Source organism: Scomber scombrus, chromosome 3 (genome assembly GCF_963691925.1).
Source record: "Scomber scombrus chromosome 3, fScoSco1.1, whole genome shotgun sequence".
Lineage (NCBI taxonomy): Eukaryota > Metazoa > Chordata > Actinopteri > Scombriformes > Scombridae > Scomber > Scomber scombrus.
Genome location: NC_084972.1, coordinates 20,460,946 through 20,479,534, shown reverse-complemented (window position 1 = coordinate 20,479,534; position 18,589 = coordinate 20,460,946). Strand labels below are relative to the sequence as shown.

Here is an 18,589-nt window from a genome sequence, read left to right as displayed (position 1 = left end):
TTCAAGTATAGTATGTACATTTTTGTAGATGTTCTGAACCAGATTATCATATTTCCGTCTGCAGGCCACGATGAATTACCATTAAGTGTTGAATACTCTGGTCAGGTGGGTTTGAGAGCCAGCTGCATGCATTATTTATGCCCATATGTATTATAGAGAGGCGGTGTAAAACCCAGTGTGGGAAATGGAGCTGACCCTTACATGCAAGGCCTATTCAGGATGCAGGAAGTACAGCGCTGGGAGTCTTGGTGTGGTGAGGCATCGGGAATAAAGTGTTTTCTCCAGGTTCTTTCCGATCTCCTTTCGTATGAGACGGAGGTTCGTCACTGCTTTTGTAGTTTATGCATGTCATATCTGACTATACATCCCAGACTGGTGTATGTAACCTGTGTTCCACTACTGCAAACATTCTTCCCTCGGCTATGGGACAAATTAGCAATAAAAATGCTAAATATAGTCCTGTTGATGATTTTGAAAAGGCCCCTAATTGTTCCAGCCTACCTCTGCCACCCACCCATCCAACTACCAAGTAAATTGAGACTCAGCAGGGAGCTGCTGACAGAGTGAATGTGCTTTGTTTGTGAAGCCACTGTCTCTTTTTTTCCCTCTCTCTTCCCCTTCTTTCTGTCTTCCTGTCAGGTTTGGGTTTTGTGCAGATTTGATGCTAGTCTTTCAAAAATCCTTAAAAAAGTATTTGGGCTGTCCTTTTTGTCTCGAGTTGTAAATATAGACCCTTACAGATCACAGAATATTTCATCTAAGGCCAACCCTGAACAGACATTTTTTGAGGTTTTGTAAGGAGTTTCGCAAAGTTTTGAGGAGTTGAACTAGAGGGGATTCTATTTTTGTTTTTGTTTGTTAGCTGCCAGATTTTGAAGAAGAAATAATGGATGAGGAGTGAATCATAAGGATGTACCTTGAAAAAGACAGTGGTGACTAGTGTTATCCATACAATATTAAACATATTGTCTCCTGCACAGCATAAATCCTATTGAGACAGGCAGAGTGTCATATGAGGAAGCACTCTAAAGCAACTGAGATAATAAATACGACGAGGCTTATCGTACACTCATCAACACATAACTTGTATGGGTTATTTCAGTCCACCGAGACTGTCTCTCCTGCCTGTCAAGGCTACTGTGTTACCTGGATGATGGGTTTAATCAAGAGCTGGAGCAGACTGCTGTCTTCTCTCATGGCAATCTCATCTGATCTTTATACTGTAATTAGTGGAGGCCAGAGCTCAGCAGACACATGTTCCTTTCATAATACAGTGCAGAAATCGCCAGCTGTGAGCACACATGCAGGTTCACACAAACACAAATCAAATAATCCAGCAGCAATAGTGGAAGACACTTGACTACATAGATTAATATAATGATGAGTATGTCCTAATAACTGCTTAGATAATATTTTATACAGTCAGTGATGCCAAAGCTGCTGTTTTGCCTTCTGGTGTTCATTTTCTAAACTGCACTATGACTTTGGAGTGAAATTAATTGAGTTTTCATGCCTGCATCATCCACTCCATTTCATGAATGCTTGATGAATTTTAATATGTTTAACCTTAACCTTGATTAGGTTTAAGCCGTAATAGACATTTAACTAATCCGGCAATAGTGTGATCATCTTGCAGATTAAACATTGCAGAGGGATTGTATGTCTTATTCAATGTAGATGAACCATGCAGGTAGAAGAAGCACATATTCTTTATCTATGGGTCCCCTTCAGTTATTCAGATACTTTTTAATTGACAATAAGTGCAACATGCTTGTATAGCTTATACATAATTAAGAGTCTTTCTCTCAGTTCTTGGTATTTAAAAAAAAAAAATCACCAGCTACCTTCTTTATTTCTGGTTTCATGGTTTCATTGTGCAGGGCTTACATCAATGTAATGTTTGTAGTGTTTTTATTGAAATACTCTGGTTATGACTTAATAACTTGTGTTTGCAAGAATCTCAAAGGCAACCATGTTCTAGAGAGTTAGTCACTGAGTATGTGATTTATTGTGTCATGGAGCTCATTTAGTCCAGTGGTCATCAAATTGACTCATAGTTGTTACAGAGACGTGGTGCTACAGCTCTCACTCCCTCGGGGAGGCTGACAGTTTGAGTCAACACAATCACCTGCAATGCAGGTACACACTTACGTAATGTTTCCCGTTTCAAAGAAAGCCTCTGAGTAGGACGCTGTCCTGGGAAAATAGTTTTTGATGTTTTTATTGGTTCGTTCTAGGTGAAGTTTATCAAGAAGAGGAGCTTATGAAAGAATAGCTTATGAGAAGGCTTTGATGCAGCCTTTTAAAGACTTTTCAGGTTGTTTGAAACAGCTCTGCTCCTACTGTATCAGCAAGTTACAGAAAAGCTTTTGTTGTTTTGCTGTTTGTTTAGCCTCCTCTGTATCCCCAGTGTATATTTGTCATCTTGCTTATAATTTAGTTTAAAGGAAACTTTGATATAGGTGCCCTTGTGTTTACTGATTAATTTATATTTTGCTGCATAGTAATTTGTATGAGAAATGTGCTATTAAATGATGTTGCTTTGATCCTTTGGTCCTGCTGTAATAGCTGTTACCCTCCCCCCTGCAATGCTATAGTAGAAAATATCTCAGCACTTTCTGTAGAAACTCATTACTGTTTTCATCCTTTGGCTCCAATTCCCTTGAACACAACCCTCTCTTTCACATACACACAAACACACACAACCATCATCCACCTTATAGATAGCATATTATAGCTGTGCACCAACACAACAGGAGCCAACAGGGAACAAGAAAAATGTGAAAATTCTACCAAAACTCTGGGCTCTGTTTACCACATTATTGTGACAACTGACAATGAAAGACTAATCCTAGTGATTATAATTGCATTCAATTCTAATGCTCCAGAATAAAATCTCTCTGCTGTTTGTCTACTGTCCAACAGTTGTAATACGGTTTAATGAAAGCTTATGGAGATGGCAATGCTTTGAACATGTATTCTTCTGTGAGTCCCAGGAGATTGAAGCAGTTATCACTGTCATAACTTGAGCAGCGGCTTGCTAATATGATTGTTTCAATGAGGCTAAAGTTGTTAAACCAGACTGAGGAGACAAACAGATCGGATCTGCTTGTCACACAGTTGCTGAGGCCCTGCAGTGTGTGTAAGTGGGAATGTTATGCTGTATAGTCATCTACAAGGTCGATACAGCTGCAAAATAACATTAGACCAAGGTTAGGAAAGCACCTGCGATTTGTGAAAGCCTTTTCTATTCATATTTGTATGAACGTTCATCAGATGTTTCAAGGTAAATGAAACAGGTGAAGATAAATATATTGAAAGCAGGTTAGACATTTTTATACCCTTGAGTCCTTGAATATCAGGAGTCTTCTGCTGAAAACCTAGCCTTAAGATGACAGTTATGACATCACTGTATATACAGTACGTACAAAAGATGTACAATTGTGTCTGACCTTGTTATCCAACTGACGTTTACTGTACCTGAGAGATTTGGGGAGAAGGGAAAGCACCACCATCGCCCCTGGCTTTGTCGTGGACAGAAATAGCCGAGCATAACCACTGTACTAACTAAAATTACACAGATTTGACTTGTCAGGGACCAAGGTGGAGAAGCGACAGCCACACACAGCAAAACTCCCCAGGGCAGAGCAGTTGGCTGCTGTATGGTCCTATTATTATTATCATGATTTTGCTTTTATGGTCCATGAAACCTAAAACGTGTTTTATCACATAGCTTTAGTGGAATATAGCTGTGCAGATAGTTTTATTTATCCAGATTTTTGTGATTATCTGTCTATGAGCTTACTGATACTTTTCTTAATTCAAAATAAAAAGAAAACTTTTTACAGTGAGGTCTGTGGATTATCTCGAGTTCCTTGCAAGAGATGGTGCCAGTTGGTGTCAGAAATCTCAAAATTAGATATCTCAGCATTGGGCAAATAAAAAGGCTGTCTTGCTGGATACATGTTATTTACTCTATATACTCTAAATTGCTAGATCAGATTGCCAGAATCTAAATTGCTGGTTAAGATCCTGCAAACCTGCTTAATGAATCTTTCCGAGAATTTGTCAGTTCACTTGCTGTAAAATCGCCTGATAGGAAAGTAATTGTTTAATGAGGGGAGCCAATCCAGACTGAGTCCAATTTTAAGGCACTGAGATTAGTTGGTCTGAAACTGCTTTTAAATAGAATAGGGCTTTGCATTAAACCTCTTTAAACTCAAAATTCCGTATGGCTCACATTAAACATCTTTGATCATTCATGTATATAAATAGAGCCTCTTTAATCCTGCATACGGTTCACAGGAGACTAGTTCAGGTCTTTGGCCACCAATCCACACATTTCAAGTTCCCACTTCAACTTTCCAATCAGAAAGCTGCCTCTGCTTTCTCTCAAGCCTAATCATGAGCCGCTATGCCCGCTCTCTCCTCAGCTCTGTGTGTGTGTGTGTGTGTGTGTGTGTGTGTGTGTGTGTGTGTGTGTGTGTGTGTGTGTGTGTGTGTGTGTGTGTGTGTGTGTGTGTGTGTGTGTGTGTGTGTGTGTGTGTGTGTGTGTGTGTATTTGTCAGTTGGCTTGTGACAGTTCTGTTATGGAAGAGAAAGGGACGGGGAGTGATGGCCTGGTCCTGGCTGGCTTTGATGGACACTCTAATGGGAGGCTTGGATGAGAAGTTAATTGAATGGGCCACTGCTTAGTAGGAAGAAGAGTGGGCTGCTCCTCTTCTGTCGGAGGGCTCTAATAACTTGGCCAGGCTCTCCGCACAACCACTCAAGGATCAGACATGAGAGAGCCCCCGTGATAACACTATATAGGCTGCTGTGTTTATGTTACTCCTGCCATTTTAAATTGCTTTTAAGATGGCATGAAACAGTGTATACAGAGGAAAGTTATCTGTAGGTAGATGGCTCGTCAGTGCCCTTGATGCACATGTTGGTGTGCACACATCTCTTAAATGAGAAATGGCTACATATCTGGAGAAGTTTAGAAGATTCTGGGAAATTTTGTTTGCCTTGATTTCACCCCCAATTTGAGACAGGAAACTTGAAAGAGGAAAAGGTTTGTTGGCTTAATCATTAGCCCTCTCCTCAGCTGTATGTGGATCTGTGTTTATTATCAGGTTCACACTAAATCTACTATAAATATTCCTGGTAATACATTCTAAACACATTTACATGACATATATATGTGTGATGTAACATAATATTAGGCTGCATAAATATTCAGACATGCTGAGTACAAAAAGCGAGATTCAGATTCAGATTGCCTAAGTTGAGAACTGATATGAGAAATAAAGCTAAACACAACTGCGTGTGCTAAGTTACAGCTAACAACAAAAGCAGACTAACCTTCACATCACAGCGAGTACACATGATAATTTATTCAGCCTGTTTGGAGATAAAGATTAAGCTGAGCACAACAGAGCACCTCAAAAATGCACACTTCTGTCCAGCGGCATGAAAAGCAGCAGCTGGGCTCCCGGCGACAAATATAGGAGAGAGCCTGTAGGTAAACAGATGAATAAGCGGATTTAGGCTGCAAGAAGGCCGTGAAAGATTGCTCTCTCAGGGAAACAAACTCTTTTTGTCACATGCAGCACAGAGCTGCCCCATGTTTCCATAGAACTGAGTCGACAGAGACTGATGGACTGTCCCTTCCTCTCTTATCGGAGCTGCTGCAGCCCCGCAACGTCTGGCTGCAGGCCTGCAGAGACCTTCTACCTTTTTGTTTTCTCCATGTCACACACACGTGGACATAAACACACACTTATATACATCCTTGCATGCACATTTGCACTTGAACATTACATAGTTTAACTTATAGTCATTTGCATAGAATTAAGGCCACACGCTGCTTTTTTACTAGCAGCATGTCTTCTGGGGTGGCAATGTCTGTCGGTCTGTCGGTCCACCACTTCAGTCCAGACTGAAATATCTCAGCTACTAGTGGATGTATTGTAGAGCAATACATGATCCCCAGAGGATGAATCCTAAACACTTCGGTGATCCCCTGATTTTCATCTAGCCCCATCATCAGGCCAAAATGTTACCTGCAAAGTCAATGATATCCTCAGCTGTACTTTACATGTTAGTGAATGTTTATGTGTGACTAAAAAAGACTTCTGACACTTTCCTCTGGACAGTAACACTTAAGCTTTTAAACGTTTACCTAACAGTTTGGTTTACAATGTGAGTTTAAACCTTTACATTGCTTCTAGTGTGGCTGTAGACTTGTTACTTGTTTTTTATCACACACACAGGCATATGTACTCTCATGCATTTCACTTTATTTGTATTATTCCAATAGGAAATCTGTTTGCAGTATGGGCACCACATTAACATACACAATAAAACATATACAATTTTACAAGTATAAGTCATCAAGTTTAGGAATGCAACTTGATAGATGATTACTTTCATTAGTGATTTATCTGATGATTTTGTTTTGTGAATAAATTGGTTTGTCAATCAATTTTGTCTGAAAACAATTCAAAACCCAAAGATATGTTGCATTTATAATCATGAATCACACATTTAAGAAGTTAATAAATGCCTTAAATTGTATATCAAAATAGTTACTGTACTAGTTACTTTTTCACTGATACTATGTTATTTTTAATCAGCTAATCATTTCAGCATTATCCAAGTTGCTTCTTCTTTCACTATGCACTCTCATGGTTTATGCTGTTGAAGTATCTTTAAGGTTTTTACTCTTGAATTACAAATTTATCATGAGGGGTTCCAGATTTTACAGTATACATAGTTGAATGTTTTGGCCAGTTGACATTTGTCTTTGTTCTTATGCTTAAAAAAAGTGTGCATTGTTCTGTAACAGACCTTTTACCCATTTGTGTGCAATATAAATGATACATTATATCAAATTATTATGAAAGATCGCTCCTCTGTTGCTTGTATGGATTTCCCTAACTGGACTAAAATTCAGTTATTCACCATGTGATGAAAGAACTCCTCTTTTTCATCTTTTCAGTCATCTTGCTCTACAAATGTGTCCGCCAGCGTCTGTCTGTTAGTTCATTCTTCATTGTTGTTTGCTTGCTTGTTTTCCCTGAGGGTTGGGAGGGTGTTTCACAGCAGATGAGCGTATGGAAAACACAGCACTCAGGAGCACGTCTCAAGCGTGTGTTGCTGATATTGTATTAAGTCTTATCAGTCTGCTGTCTCTCATTTACCCGCCACCCTTGCCAGGTTCAGTCCAAAGTCTGTCACTCAGCATTTAACTGAATTTCTAAAACACCTGTGGCCTCAGCTCAGGGGGGAGCTGTGAGACTTGATGCGTATCGATTTGAGCCTATATTCTATCATGAGCCTCATAATCACACACCCCCTCTATAATTTCAGCCGCTTACCACTTCCTCAGTTTCCTGCTATTTGTAAATGTTCTCTTTTTACCTCCCTCTGATTTTTCTTGTATCCTTTTGTTTTTCTTTTGACCATTTTGACCTTTACATTACTCTTCCTCAGTCTCTCTCCTGATTCTTATTCGCTACTTATTTACTTTCTCCCTCAGTCCCCCACTCTTACCTTCCTCATTCCTCTTCTGCATTCTCTAGATTCCCAAAACCTTGTGTTTTTCTCCCCAGTGTTGTTGCGTGAGGAAGTGGCCCAGCTTCAAGAAGAGGTCCACCTGCTGAGGCAAATGAAAGACATGTTAAGTAAGGACCTGGAAGAAACCCAGGGAGGCTGCACAGCCAATCTACTCTCCGCCACGGAGCTCCGTGTTCAGCTGGGTGACAAGGAGCAGGAGCTGGACCGTGCCAAGGAGGCCTTACAAGGTCAGGAGCCAACAAAGCCGTCTTGTCGGCTCAACTAACCCAGAGTCACTTTTCTCCAACAGCTAACTTGCAAATACAGCTATATGACCTGGAAATTGGAAGTTGTTAGAAGTAACTGGAAGCTACATCTCAAGCAAAAAATAACTAGACATCTGCCATTAATCCATATACAAATCAAAAGAAAAATATCAGATGTTATCAATATGTACTTCCATATCACATTAATGTGCACAATTTTACTCTAAATAGTGGAGAATTTTTTTTTTTAAAAAGCCACAAGTCCAAAGTTTATTCCAATAAAAGGCTTTTATTATTTTATCTGCTATATTTTCTCCAGGTAACTGGCTAACTTGAATGTTTTATATGTGATACGCCAACTTATTCTTTGTTGTTACTGTGGCACATTGAACAAATTTGCTTTTCTCCTTACAGATGGGAATAATGTCCAGAGTAATAAAGTACTAGTGGCTGATGCGCATCCATATAGATCTTTGCTTCTTAGATAAATTAAATACAATGTAATTCTTGCATTTTTTAATGCATGTAGTTTTGGTTTATTTTATATGCCATTTGATGACAGCAACTGTTCTTTATCCTTAGGAAACAAAAAGAAAAGTTGGGCCAATAAATGGATGTTATTGTGGAAAAATGTCTTCAAAATCTGTTTAGGTTTCATCTCTCATCGTCAGATATTATCTCAATTTCATCTTGATTGTGCCAAGCATATGAAATATGTGCACACAAATGACACCAGGTCACCATTTTCAGAGATAAACACGTTATTTTTATGTTTAAATTTTATTTTTGGGAGGGTCTGCACAGCTGACAGCGTTATAAGCATACGTGTTTCAACATAATTCAGATGTGGGTGTCGCCCCAGAAAAGCAGCCAAGTATACTCCAGGTTCACTTCATTTTAATTAAGATCCATCAATCATGACAAAGAAGCTTAACTTTTTAAATGTTAATGTGGTATTGATTAAGACTGGAATGCAATACTGATTATGTAGCATGAGATTGCTTTTATTTCTTGTATGAAAACAAATCAAACTATTATGCAGTCCAACATTTCCCATCTTCAGGAGATGAGTAAAAATATGTCAGTTCTGCATCAAGGATGATTGCTTGCAATGAAAATAAAATGTTGTTGATGTAGTTGAATTGAGCACTACTGCTTTGCATTGCTCTCACCTCTGCGCGGAGAATCAAAAGGAGCGAGCTTCATGTTTGTACGCTGTGTTGTGTAACTGCTGTAAAACAGGTTTGGATGTCAAGTGTTAAATATGAAGACGCTGAACGTTGACAGGAGGAATGCTTCCTGAGTGACAAATGTGTTCAGTTATGAAAAGTACTGGTTTCAGTCCTGCCTTTCTGTTGAGCACAGACTCTCAGGAGAGCATCATTATTATGTTTGTATGCAAAGAGCCCCACCAGTTGCATCATCGCTGTTGAGTTGTTTTGGTAAGAGAATTTTAAAGAAATGGGGTCCAGTTGGTGTTCTCTCCAACAGGGTCTCCACATGCAAGCTGAAACAGTTTAATTTATGAATGTGTAAGTGCTACTGTACTCTTATCTTTTGAGAAGATTACATCATTTTCTCTGGGCCATTTCTCTCTGAACAAAAACAAAAAACATGAGCTGCAACCCCCCATTAACAGAAGACACAGTGTCACCTAGTGGCTCCCTGCTGCAGTTGCAAGCTTTGTCTTTGGCTTAAAGGAAGCCAAATTTCTCTGAAATATTGAAAGTATTTTTTTAGGTTTTACAGTAAAATTGGCTTTTAAATTACTCATTGATATCCACATGTATGTGCTGCTAGGTGTGTGAATGTATTTATTTGTGTGTTGTAGCTATGAAAGCTGACCGTAAGCGTCTAAAAGCGGAAAAGGGAGACTTGGTGAGCCAGATGCAGCAGCTGTACACAACACTGGAGAGCAGAGAAGACCAGCTGCGAGAATTCATACGCAACTACGACCAGCACCGAAAGGTAACACATGTATTAGCTTATTTATTGCCTCAAAAATCCAGTACCAGTTCTGCTCTAATCTTAATTTTAGAACAATAGAGCTGAAATTATCTGTTATTGCATTGACATCAGTAAAATAGTCCATCATGGATCCACCGTTATTTACTCCTCAGTCAAGTTTGGAGAAAAAAGTTTTGAAAGAGATTATGACATAAACTATAACTGTGATGTGCTTCTTGACTCAAATTCAGAGCTCTGTTGATCATTCAGAGTGAGATTGGTTGGGATTAACCATGTCTGTGTGTGTGTGTGTGTGTGTGTGTGTGTGTGTGTGTGTGTGTGTGTGTGTGTGTGTGTGTGTGTGTGTGTGTGTGTGTGCGTGCGTGCGTGCGTGCGTGCGTGCGTGTGTGTGTGTGTGTGTTGTTCAGGAGAGTGAGGATGCAGTGAAGATCCTGGCTAAAGAGAAGGATATGCTTGAGAGGGAGAAGTGGGACCTGAGGAGGCAGACCAAAGAAGCCACAGAGCAGGCCAACATCCTTTGTACTCAGATGGACATGAAAGAGAACAGGGTCAAAGAACTGGAGGCCGAGCTAACCATGGTGAGTCACCCTGCACACAGACATAACTTTTCTGAATTAACTGGAGCATGTATGCTGCCTAAGTGTCATTGTCTGGTGTGTATGACATAAATGCAAACAAGTTGTGGGCTTGCAATCCTGTCAGTGCATTCCTATCAGTTCAAACACATGCAGTGAGCTCCTCTGCAATATATCCTCATCCCTTCCTTCTCTCAAAGCATTACTGAGGAAGAAATTCATGCCTCCTTTCTGTGTTGCTGTGTGTCGGTGTCTCAGAGGTACAGTTGTCAGTCTGTGTGTCATTAATCTCTCTCTCCTCCTTCGGCAAGTCACAACCACCCACGGATCCTCACATCAAGCTGCATCACAGATCAGATTTGTTGGCACATCAGTGCCAGAGCTACATCACTGTCAAGCAACCCAGCTCCGAAATATCATTCAACCGTCTTTTTCCTTTCTTATTTCTCTTCTTTTCTCTATTTAAAATCTTACTGTTTTTAATGTTTGTGTAGAAACACGTGAACAGTGTTTATGTTAGTTTATGTAAGACAACCCAAGTTCATTTACAACTCACAAAAAAAGTCATTTGGACAATCCTTTTTGTCTGGAATGCATGGGGAAAAAATAAAGGCAGCATTAGACATTTAAAAACAAAATAAAAGCAAAGAAACATACTTTGCATTAACTTAAAGAAGATTAAAATCATTTGTGTACCGATGTGAGTTGTGTATTTGTTGTGATTTATTTGTTGAGCTGATGTATTTTTCCAGCAGCTTAAAATCATTCTGGCAGGTATACTGATGCCCACAATTAATTTATTCCATTTATTCATTGTAATGTTTATTTTTTATTTTTACAAGGAAGTGTTTAGTTTCATTTTTAAAACTGTGATTTTTAAAGTTATTGGCAAGTTCCTCAACAAACAAAACAATAAAACTATATAATTCATGACCCATTTTGTTATTATCAGTCGACTCACAGTTTTAGTTCAGTTTATATATGTATTTGATGCCAGACTACAGAATATTTTTGTCTTTCCTCTGTGATTTCTATGATTACTGTAATATTCAGTTTTGGCATTTCTCAGTGTTTTTAGTAACACGATTTCTTTTTGTTATACAAGCCCGTATCAGTGTTAGAGCGGCTTCTCTGTGCAGTTGGAAGTGTTTGTTTCATAAGTTCTCAAATTGACTCTTTTACCCAGAGTGGTAACATTTTCCTCAATTATTTTGCTTTTTGAGAAAAACATCAACAATCTGAAGCAAATAATACATCACAACTTTCCAGAATTAGCTAATCGTGTTTCAGGATAGTTGGTTCTTAAGATTTGAAATTACTGAAAGACATATGTCTTTGCTTTATTAAACTAATAAAGCAAAGACATATGAGTTATGAATTCTGTTCTATATCCCCAAGCAGACAAAGTTTAGGTGGTAACAGATTAGTGAATTGTACATTGTGTTTAACTTTCAGCTCATGTCTGTTTTCTGTTTCTCTTGTGTATCTCAGGCCAAGCAGTCTCTGGCCACCCTGACAAAAGATGTACCGAAGCGCCACTCATTGGCCATGCCTACAGAGCCTGTGGTGAATGGCAGTCAGGAGTGGGTGATGCAGGCTGATCTGCCACTGACGGCCGCCATCCGACAGAGTCAACAGACCCTCTATCATGGACACACAACAGACAGACAGGGTAGGCTCTCTTATCTGCTCTGCCTCTCCATGCTGCGTGGTGTTGCTTTTACAGGCTAAATATACTAATAGAGGGTTTCCTGGAAGTTTCTAATACTAACTGCGGGTGTGAATATGTGTGTGTATGTACATATGTGTGTATGTGGCACCTTCAGCTGTGGTCAGGATCAGCCCCTGCCACTCTCGCCAGCCCTCCGTCATCTCTGATGCTTCTGCGGCCGATGGGGACCGCTCCTCCACGCCAAGTGACATCAACTCACCTCGTCATCGGACCCACTCCCTCTGCAATGTAAGAGCTGCCTGGCCCCCTTGACCAAGTAATCACACCTCCCTCCTCTTTGTCTTCTCCTGTTTGTGTCTGTCACTCTGTCCTGTCGTCCTGCTGGGTGTCAGCCTGCCTGCTTGGTGGTGGTGGTGTTATTTTGCATTTAACTCACTTTAAAACAAGTTTGACATTTTGGGAGATAAGCTCATTAGCTTTCTTTTCCAGAGTTTGATATGAAGATTGATACTGCTCTTGTATTAAAGAGGGATATCGATCTTTTCAGCAAGAAAGTGAATAACTGTATTTCCCAAAATGCTTTAACTCAGCCGTATGAGAGGATTATCTCTTACCTTACTAACCTTAGTTTTCTGTCCCCTCTGCCCGGTTCAGTCCATGGAGGACCTGGAGGACCAGAAGCGTAAGAAGAAGAAGGAGAAGATGACTCTGGGATCTCTGTCACGGGTGTTCGCTCGGGGCAAGCAGCGCAAATCACTGGACCCCGGCCTGTTTGATGGTACAGCCACACCTGATTATTACATAGAGGAGGATGCCGACTGGTGATACTGAGTGTGTGTGTGTGTGTGTGTGTGTGTGTGTGTGTGTGTGTGTGTGTGTGTGTGTGTGTGTGTGTGTGTGTGTGTGTGTGTGTGTGTGTGTGTGTGTGTGTGTGCTTCTTTTGAAGTATGAATATGTGTGGATATCCACCTAGCTTTAACTATGTGTACAGAGCGTTTTGTGCGTGGGGTTGATTGGAGGGGGGAGGGGGTATATTTTAAAAGAAAAGCCTAAAAGAGACTGCTATCATAAATGTACAGTATATTACCCTCAAATTGTATGTTTGTAAATTAGATATATATTTATAGATGTACATGTATGCATCTGTATATATGTTTACATGCATATAAATATATACATGGGGTTATTATAATGTGTAGACATGTTTATGCTGTATTATCTTCCAAATGTCTTAATGTTTTATGTTTGTTTTTGTTTTTTTATAACTGGAGACTTGAAGGACTGCTGTTCATATGTAAATAGGAGTTATTGTGAAACTAGTGTTTTTACTGTCAATGTCATTTGGCTTTTGTTACGTTACAGTTGCTTTTATCATGCTTTTCATTGATTTCTAAGTTTCTTCTTATTCCCAAACTTAACTGGCCTATTTCCTATTATGACAGAGGAGGCATTGCCAGATTGGCTTGGAAAGAAATGGATATTTCACAGTTTAATTCACCAAATTCGGTTGTTTTAAACATGCATACTTTATATTTAGACCTGACTGTGGTACAGAGTTAGACTTTGAGGTTTCTTTCATTTGCAACATATCACAATGTGGACGGCAAGGATCAATTTTATGATGGAAATAATTGCCAACAAGTGTTTTAGAGTCAGTCTTTCTTAAAAAATGACTTACACTGACTTGAATACACTAACACAAAAATGAACAGTAATGCATTTCCCAGCACACCTCTCGTCTGCTGTAAAACCATGTGCAAGTGCCATAGGTTAAACATTTATCTTTGAAAATTCTGCGCATCACTCTGTCACTGTTAGCGCTAGCCTCGTAACATTGTTTGTGTCTGACTCATCTCTTACAGAGAGCTATCTAACATGTGCCAATATGAGACAAAGGAATGTGCATTAAACACCTGCATGATCCCTACGTGTTGCTTTGGTTAGATGTCCATTCATTGCCAATAGAATTAATAATCTCCACAATCCTCTGTTGCTCCCGTGTTGCCCTGTCTCTTTACCAAGTTATTTTTCCTTGCATTATGAATGCACGGTCCCCCTTTTTTCCTTTTGCTGTTTTTGTTTTGCATTGTGTAGAAGCCCTCCTCATTTCTTGCAAATGTGGCTCTAATAATTCTCTGTTAAATGCTTTGTAATTTAGGAGATGTTGCGTAAAAGATTAAATCTATTGAAGTATTTTATTTAAAAAACGACAAACCAGAGGTAACTTCAAATATTTATCTGCTGCAGTTGTTGCAGCCAGATGTCAAGGAGGTTTTAGCATTTTCAAAATGAATATAATTGAAATGAAATCTTATTTTAAAAATAAAACTAGTAACTGAATACATACTATGTGGCCGTTTCTGTTCCATGAGTAATCTTGTTCTTGTGTCCCAGTCTAATGTGTCTCTCCCTCTCCTGCCATTTCTAATGGCATTTCTCCTGCCAGTGAGTAACTCCTCATCTGTGATTACCAGCTGTCTGTTTCTGCACTTTGGGGATTATTCATATCACTCAGGTCCATTGGAAAACTTATATTATGTGGAAACTGTTTTGAAAGATAGTGGACTTTGCATGAAGCATTTTTGTCAGCATGCGGGGACGAATCAGGTAAACACACGGAGTTCATCCTGGATTTGTTGGTTCAGTATGAATCAGTGTTTTCCTGTGTGTTGAGACGGGCCATTAATGGGCAGGAGCATGATGTTTTATGAATAATCCCTGTGTCTCTAAACATTATCCTAATGGTCTTAAGTCCCCTCATGATCATCAGATAGTTACTGAGGCATTTTAACACCTTCACTAAACATAGTACTGTAGTTTAGAACTGACGAAACATCTGCATTTTAATATCACAAAATTGGAAATATATCTGTTATAAGATCAACGTAACCATGTTTTGTTTAATTTTTTATGAAAACCTTATTAGCCATTGCTATGAAAAAACAGGAAGTGTAGCGCCAGTCGATTACTCTGGCGCTATCTAGTGGTCATGTGGTGCAATGTCAATACAATTTATATCAAGGTTGGATACATGAAAGGTGTCTTGGAACTCTCTTTATCCACTCGGCTGAACTGTAGGAATATTAGTAAATGAAAATAAGACAGAAAGAAAGAAAGAAAGAAAGAAAGAAAGAAAGAAAGAAAGAAAGAAAGAAAGAAAGAAAGAAAGAAAGAAAGAAAGAAAGAAAAAGGCACATTTCTTAGGTTGCTGCAAACTGACATATTGAGGTGAAGGTGTACTTTTTATGCTACTACCCTCTGACTTGACGTCAAATTGTCTCCAGATAAGTCATTTTTTTGATTTCCATATCCCTCTGACCCCTGAACCCTCCTGTATGCCACACCGTAACTTCTCCTGACCAATCCAGACTCTGACAGCCTCACACAGCAGAGCCTGTCTGATGGAGAGGAGCAGCTGGACCGCCTCCAGCAGGCAGAGCTCACTCGAAATGCATGCATGTCACTGTGGAGGGCAGGTGCAGTCCAGGCCTGGCTGGAGGTTGTCATGGGAATGCCCATGTACATCCGTGCCTGCTCTGAAAACGTCAAAAGTGGCAAGGTACACTTTTTTTTGTACAAGTGGTTCTTTTGCTGTTTGTTTTGCCCTAGAGTAGATGGGTTTATTCAGGTGTTACTCCTGTTTGATAAAGACACTGGATATTCGGCTGTTTAGGTGCTGCTTGTCCTCACAGATGAGGATTTAGAGCTGGGTCTGGGTATCACTAACCCAATTCATCGCAGGAAACTAAGACTGGCAATTGAGGATTACAGGAGAGCTGAAGGGGACCAAGGGTGAGCAGCAGCAAACAAAACACTAAAGAATCTGTAAATCATTTGATAAAAAGGTAATATTACTGATCAGATGTATGTATTTATCCCATAGACTATCAAAAGCATCTGAGATGGAGCATCACTGGGTTGCAACAACATGGCTGAGTGATGTGGGACTGCCTCAATACTCCCAAACTTTCCAAACTCACTTAGTGGATGGACGGGTACTGAACTCTCTCAGCCGCAGAGATCTGGAGAGATTCCTCAACATCAGTGACCAGTTTCACCAGACCAGTCTACTTCTGGCAATCCAACTTCTGCAAATGCTCAGCTTTGATAAAGAGGTCAGATTATAGATCAGCTGAAAAAAGGTTCTGAGTAGTTTTTCTTTTTCAGCAGTCAATTACGATGTGAACTTTTCTACTTTAGCTACACTGACAGGACCGCATGTGATTTCCATTTTTTCCACCATAGCTTGAGGCACACAAAAGCTCATGGTGCTGCATTATCTCAGAAGGCCCTCATCCTTCTCTGACCTCTCTATGTGTTTTTCTTGGCCCCTGCCACATTAGTGCTTCCGTGGTTATCTGTGTGTTTTTGTTTTCGCAGGCCCTGCAGGCACGACGGGCAAAATGCGAGCACCAAGACCGAGACCCCATTGTTTGGACATGTCACAGAGTAATGAAGTGGATCAGAGACATAGATCTCAAGGTGGGTGGGAGGTCAGTGATGGTATTCCCTTTGCTCTGGAGTTTTCTAGGGCAGACTGGAAACAGATACCATATATGATTGATCTGGGGCTTCCTTAAAAAATACTCAAAGCTTTGTTGCTTTGGTGCCACACCACTGCTGAAAACAATAAAGAAGAAAAACACAGCTTTACACAAATAGAGGTTAAAAAAACATAGAGCAAATCAGCCTAATGAGTGCATATATGAGCAATACTTTGCCAGAGTTTAATCTGTACAAAAACACAACTTTTGCTCCAGAATTGAACAGCAGTTTGTTTTAGTTGTTTACCTGAGTATACCTTTATTTCATGTTTAATATATTTAATATGACCTCTGTACCTTAAATACTCGTGGCAGGACTAATTAAGATAAAATCTCACGTTATTTTTCTCAGCTGTACTGTTTACAGAGGCACACATCCAATCTGTGTTGTGCTGTGCAGGAGTTTGCAGACAATCTTCAGGGTAAAGGTATTCACGGAGCTGTGATGGCTCTGGACCCGTCCTTTGACACAGATGCCATGGCCAAAGCCTTGGGGATCCCCAGCAACAAACACATGCTTCATCGGCACCTTTATGAAGAAATGAAATCACTCATTGTGCCTCACAAGTAGGTTAAATCTCCTCTATCCTACAGTAGTTACTCACCAACATTGTGGCTCTTAATTGTTATTTTGTTATCTGTCTTTAAAAATGCATATTCTCAAGATAATAACTAAATACATCTTTTAATATCTTTTATTCACAGCAATGTGGAGCAGAGCTTTGATGTTGTCGGTTCATCTTCACCTGTGGCTGTTAAACGCCTTACTGAAGAGAGGGTGTCTATGAGAAGATCAGGCAAGGTATCGTGTCATTTCGCAATCATAAGATTGGAAAACATCATATTAAGTGATATATTTAATAAGAAGAAAAAGAAAACCACAGAACATGTTGCAAAATATATTTACATAAAGTCAACTGTTAAAACCACTATTTGATGCTATGCCATGTTTTTTAATCAACATCATTAGATTTACTGTAGTTCATTAATGAAACATTGTTGACATATAATAAGACATACTATATTACTAAGATTTGTAATGGTGCAATGTTTTCATAAGTCAGTGACAATTTAAAAAACATATTTCACATAAGTAAACAGACACAATGGACACCCAGTAATACTGCAAAATGACAGCAAACAAAATGCAGCTGTGAAGCTCTAACATACATTGTGTTTTCAGCATATAACCATAAATTAAGGCAGTGAAATTAATTAATTAGTAATTTTGAGAGCATGTTGCCTTCTTAATATGATGTGTTTCTTGTTGAAATGGGAGGTTTGGGCAGGACATGACACATGGGGGGAGCCAGGATGTCAGTCAGGGACAGGAAGTTTGATTGGTGAAGAGTTTAGAGGGGTGACATGTTTTAAAACATATATTATACAGCATGATGTAATACATACAACGTTTTGTGATAGGTGTATACTAAAAAAACGTCTCAGCCATACAATTCATTGTGACTTCAAGATTCAAAAGTTTTTTTTTTAATTTTTGGAAGAAAACCCAACTGGAAGTCTGTTCAACTAGTAAGTTGTACTGTGGTCAGTAGCTTTTATTGGTCAGTTTTACTTTAATGTCAGCAGATAATATTTGATGTAAGATGTCACGTTCTTAAAAAAAAGTCCATTTGGGTTCAGAGTCCTGCATGAAACTTTTGTTATGCGTTTGCATTTTTTCAGAGTCCACTGAGGTTACGTGCCAACAGCCACTCTGTGGAACGAAGTCTGGACTTCCACGGCAGCTGCGGCTCTCTGCCCAGAGAGGCCAGAGTTCAGGCTATATCCCGGGCCAAAGGCAGCCCGATGCACACCTACAAGAGTGTGGAAATCACTAATGTCTGAACTACTCTCAGCCATCAAAACCACACACATTGTTACTATTGTTTACATTGAAATTGTATTATAGCTGTTTACTACTGAGAAAGACTTACACTACTCATCATTGCTGGAATATAAGAACGTTGATAGATAAGTTGTTCTAAAGGAGTATACTAGCCTACTTAATTTAAGAAGAAAATA

General features: G+C 39.4%; 1 protein-coding gene across 1 annotated transcript in view; it reads left to right on the top strand.

Annotated features, from left to right (window-relative positions):
- kaznb (kazrin, periplakin interacting protein b) overlaps positions 1–18,589 on the top strand; it is an 87,922-nt gene extending 69,333 nt beyond the window's left edge. Inside the window, 15 exon segments of the mRNA XM_062416062.1 lie at positions 2,332–2,354; positions 3,604–3,654; positions 7,599–7,790; positions 9,640–9,776; positions 10,184–10,354; positions 11,843–12,023; positions 12,178–12,362; positions 12,678–12,801; positions 15,392–15,582; positions 15,697–15,815; positions 15,907–16,138; positions 16,404–16,505; positions 16,968–17,134; positions 17,273–17,369; positions 18,251–18,589. Coding sequence (XP_062272046.1) covers positions 2,332–2,354; positions 3,604–3,654; positions 7,599–7,790; positions 9,640–9,776; positions 10,184–10,354; positions 11,843–12,023; positions 12,178–12,362; positions 12,678–12,801; positions 15,392–15,582; positions 15,697–15,815; positions 15,907–16,138; positions 16,404–16,505; positions 16,968–17,134; positions 17,273–17,369; positions 18,251–18,412 — 2,134 coding nt within the window. The 3' untranslated portion in view covers positions 18,413–18,589.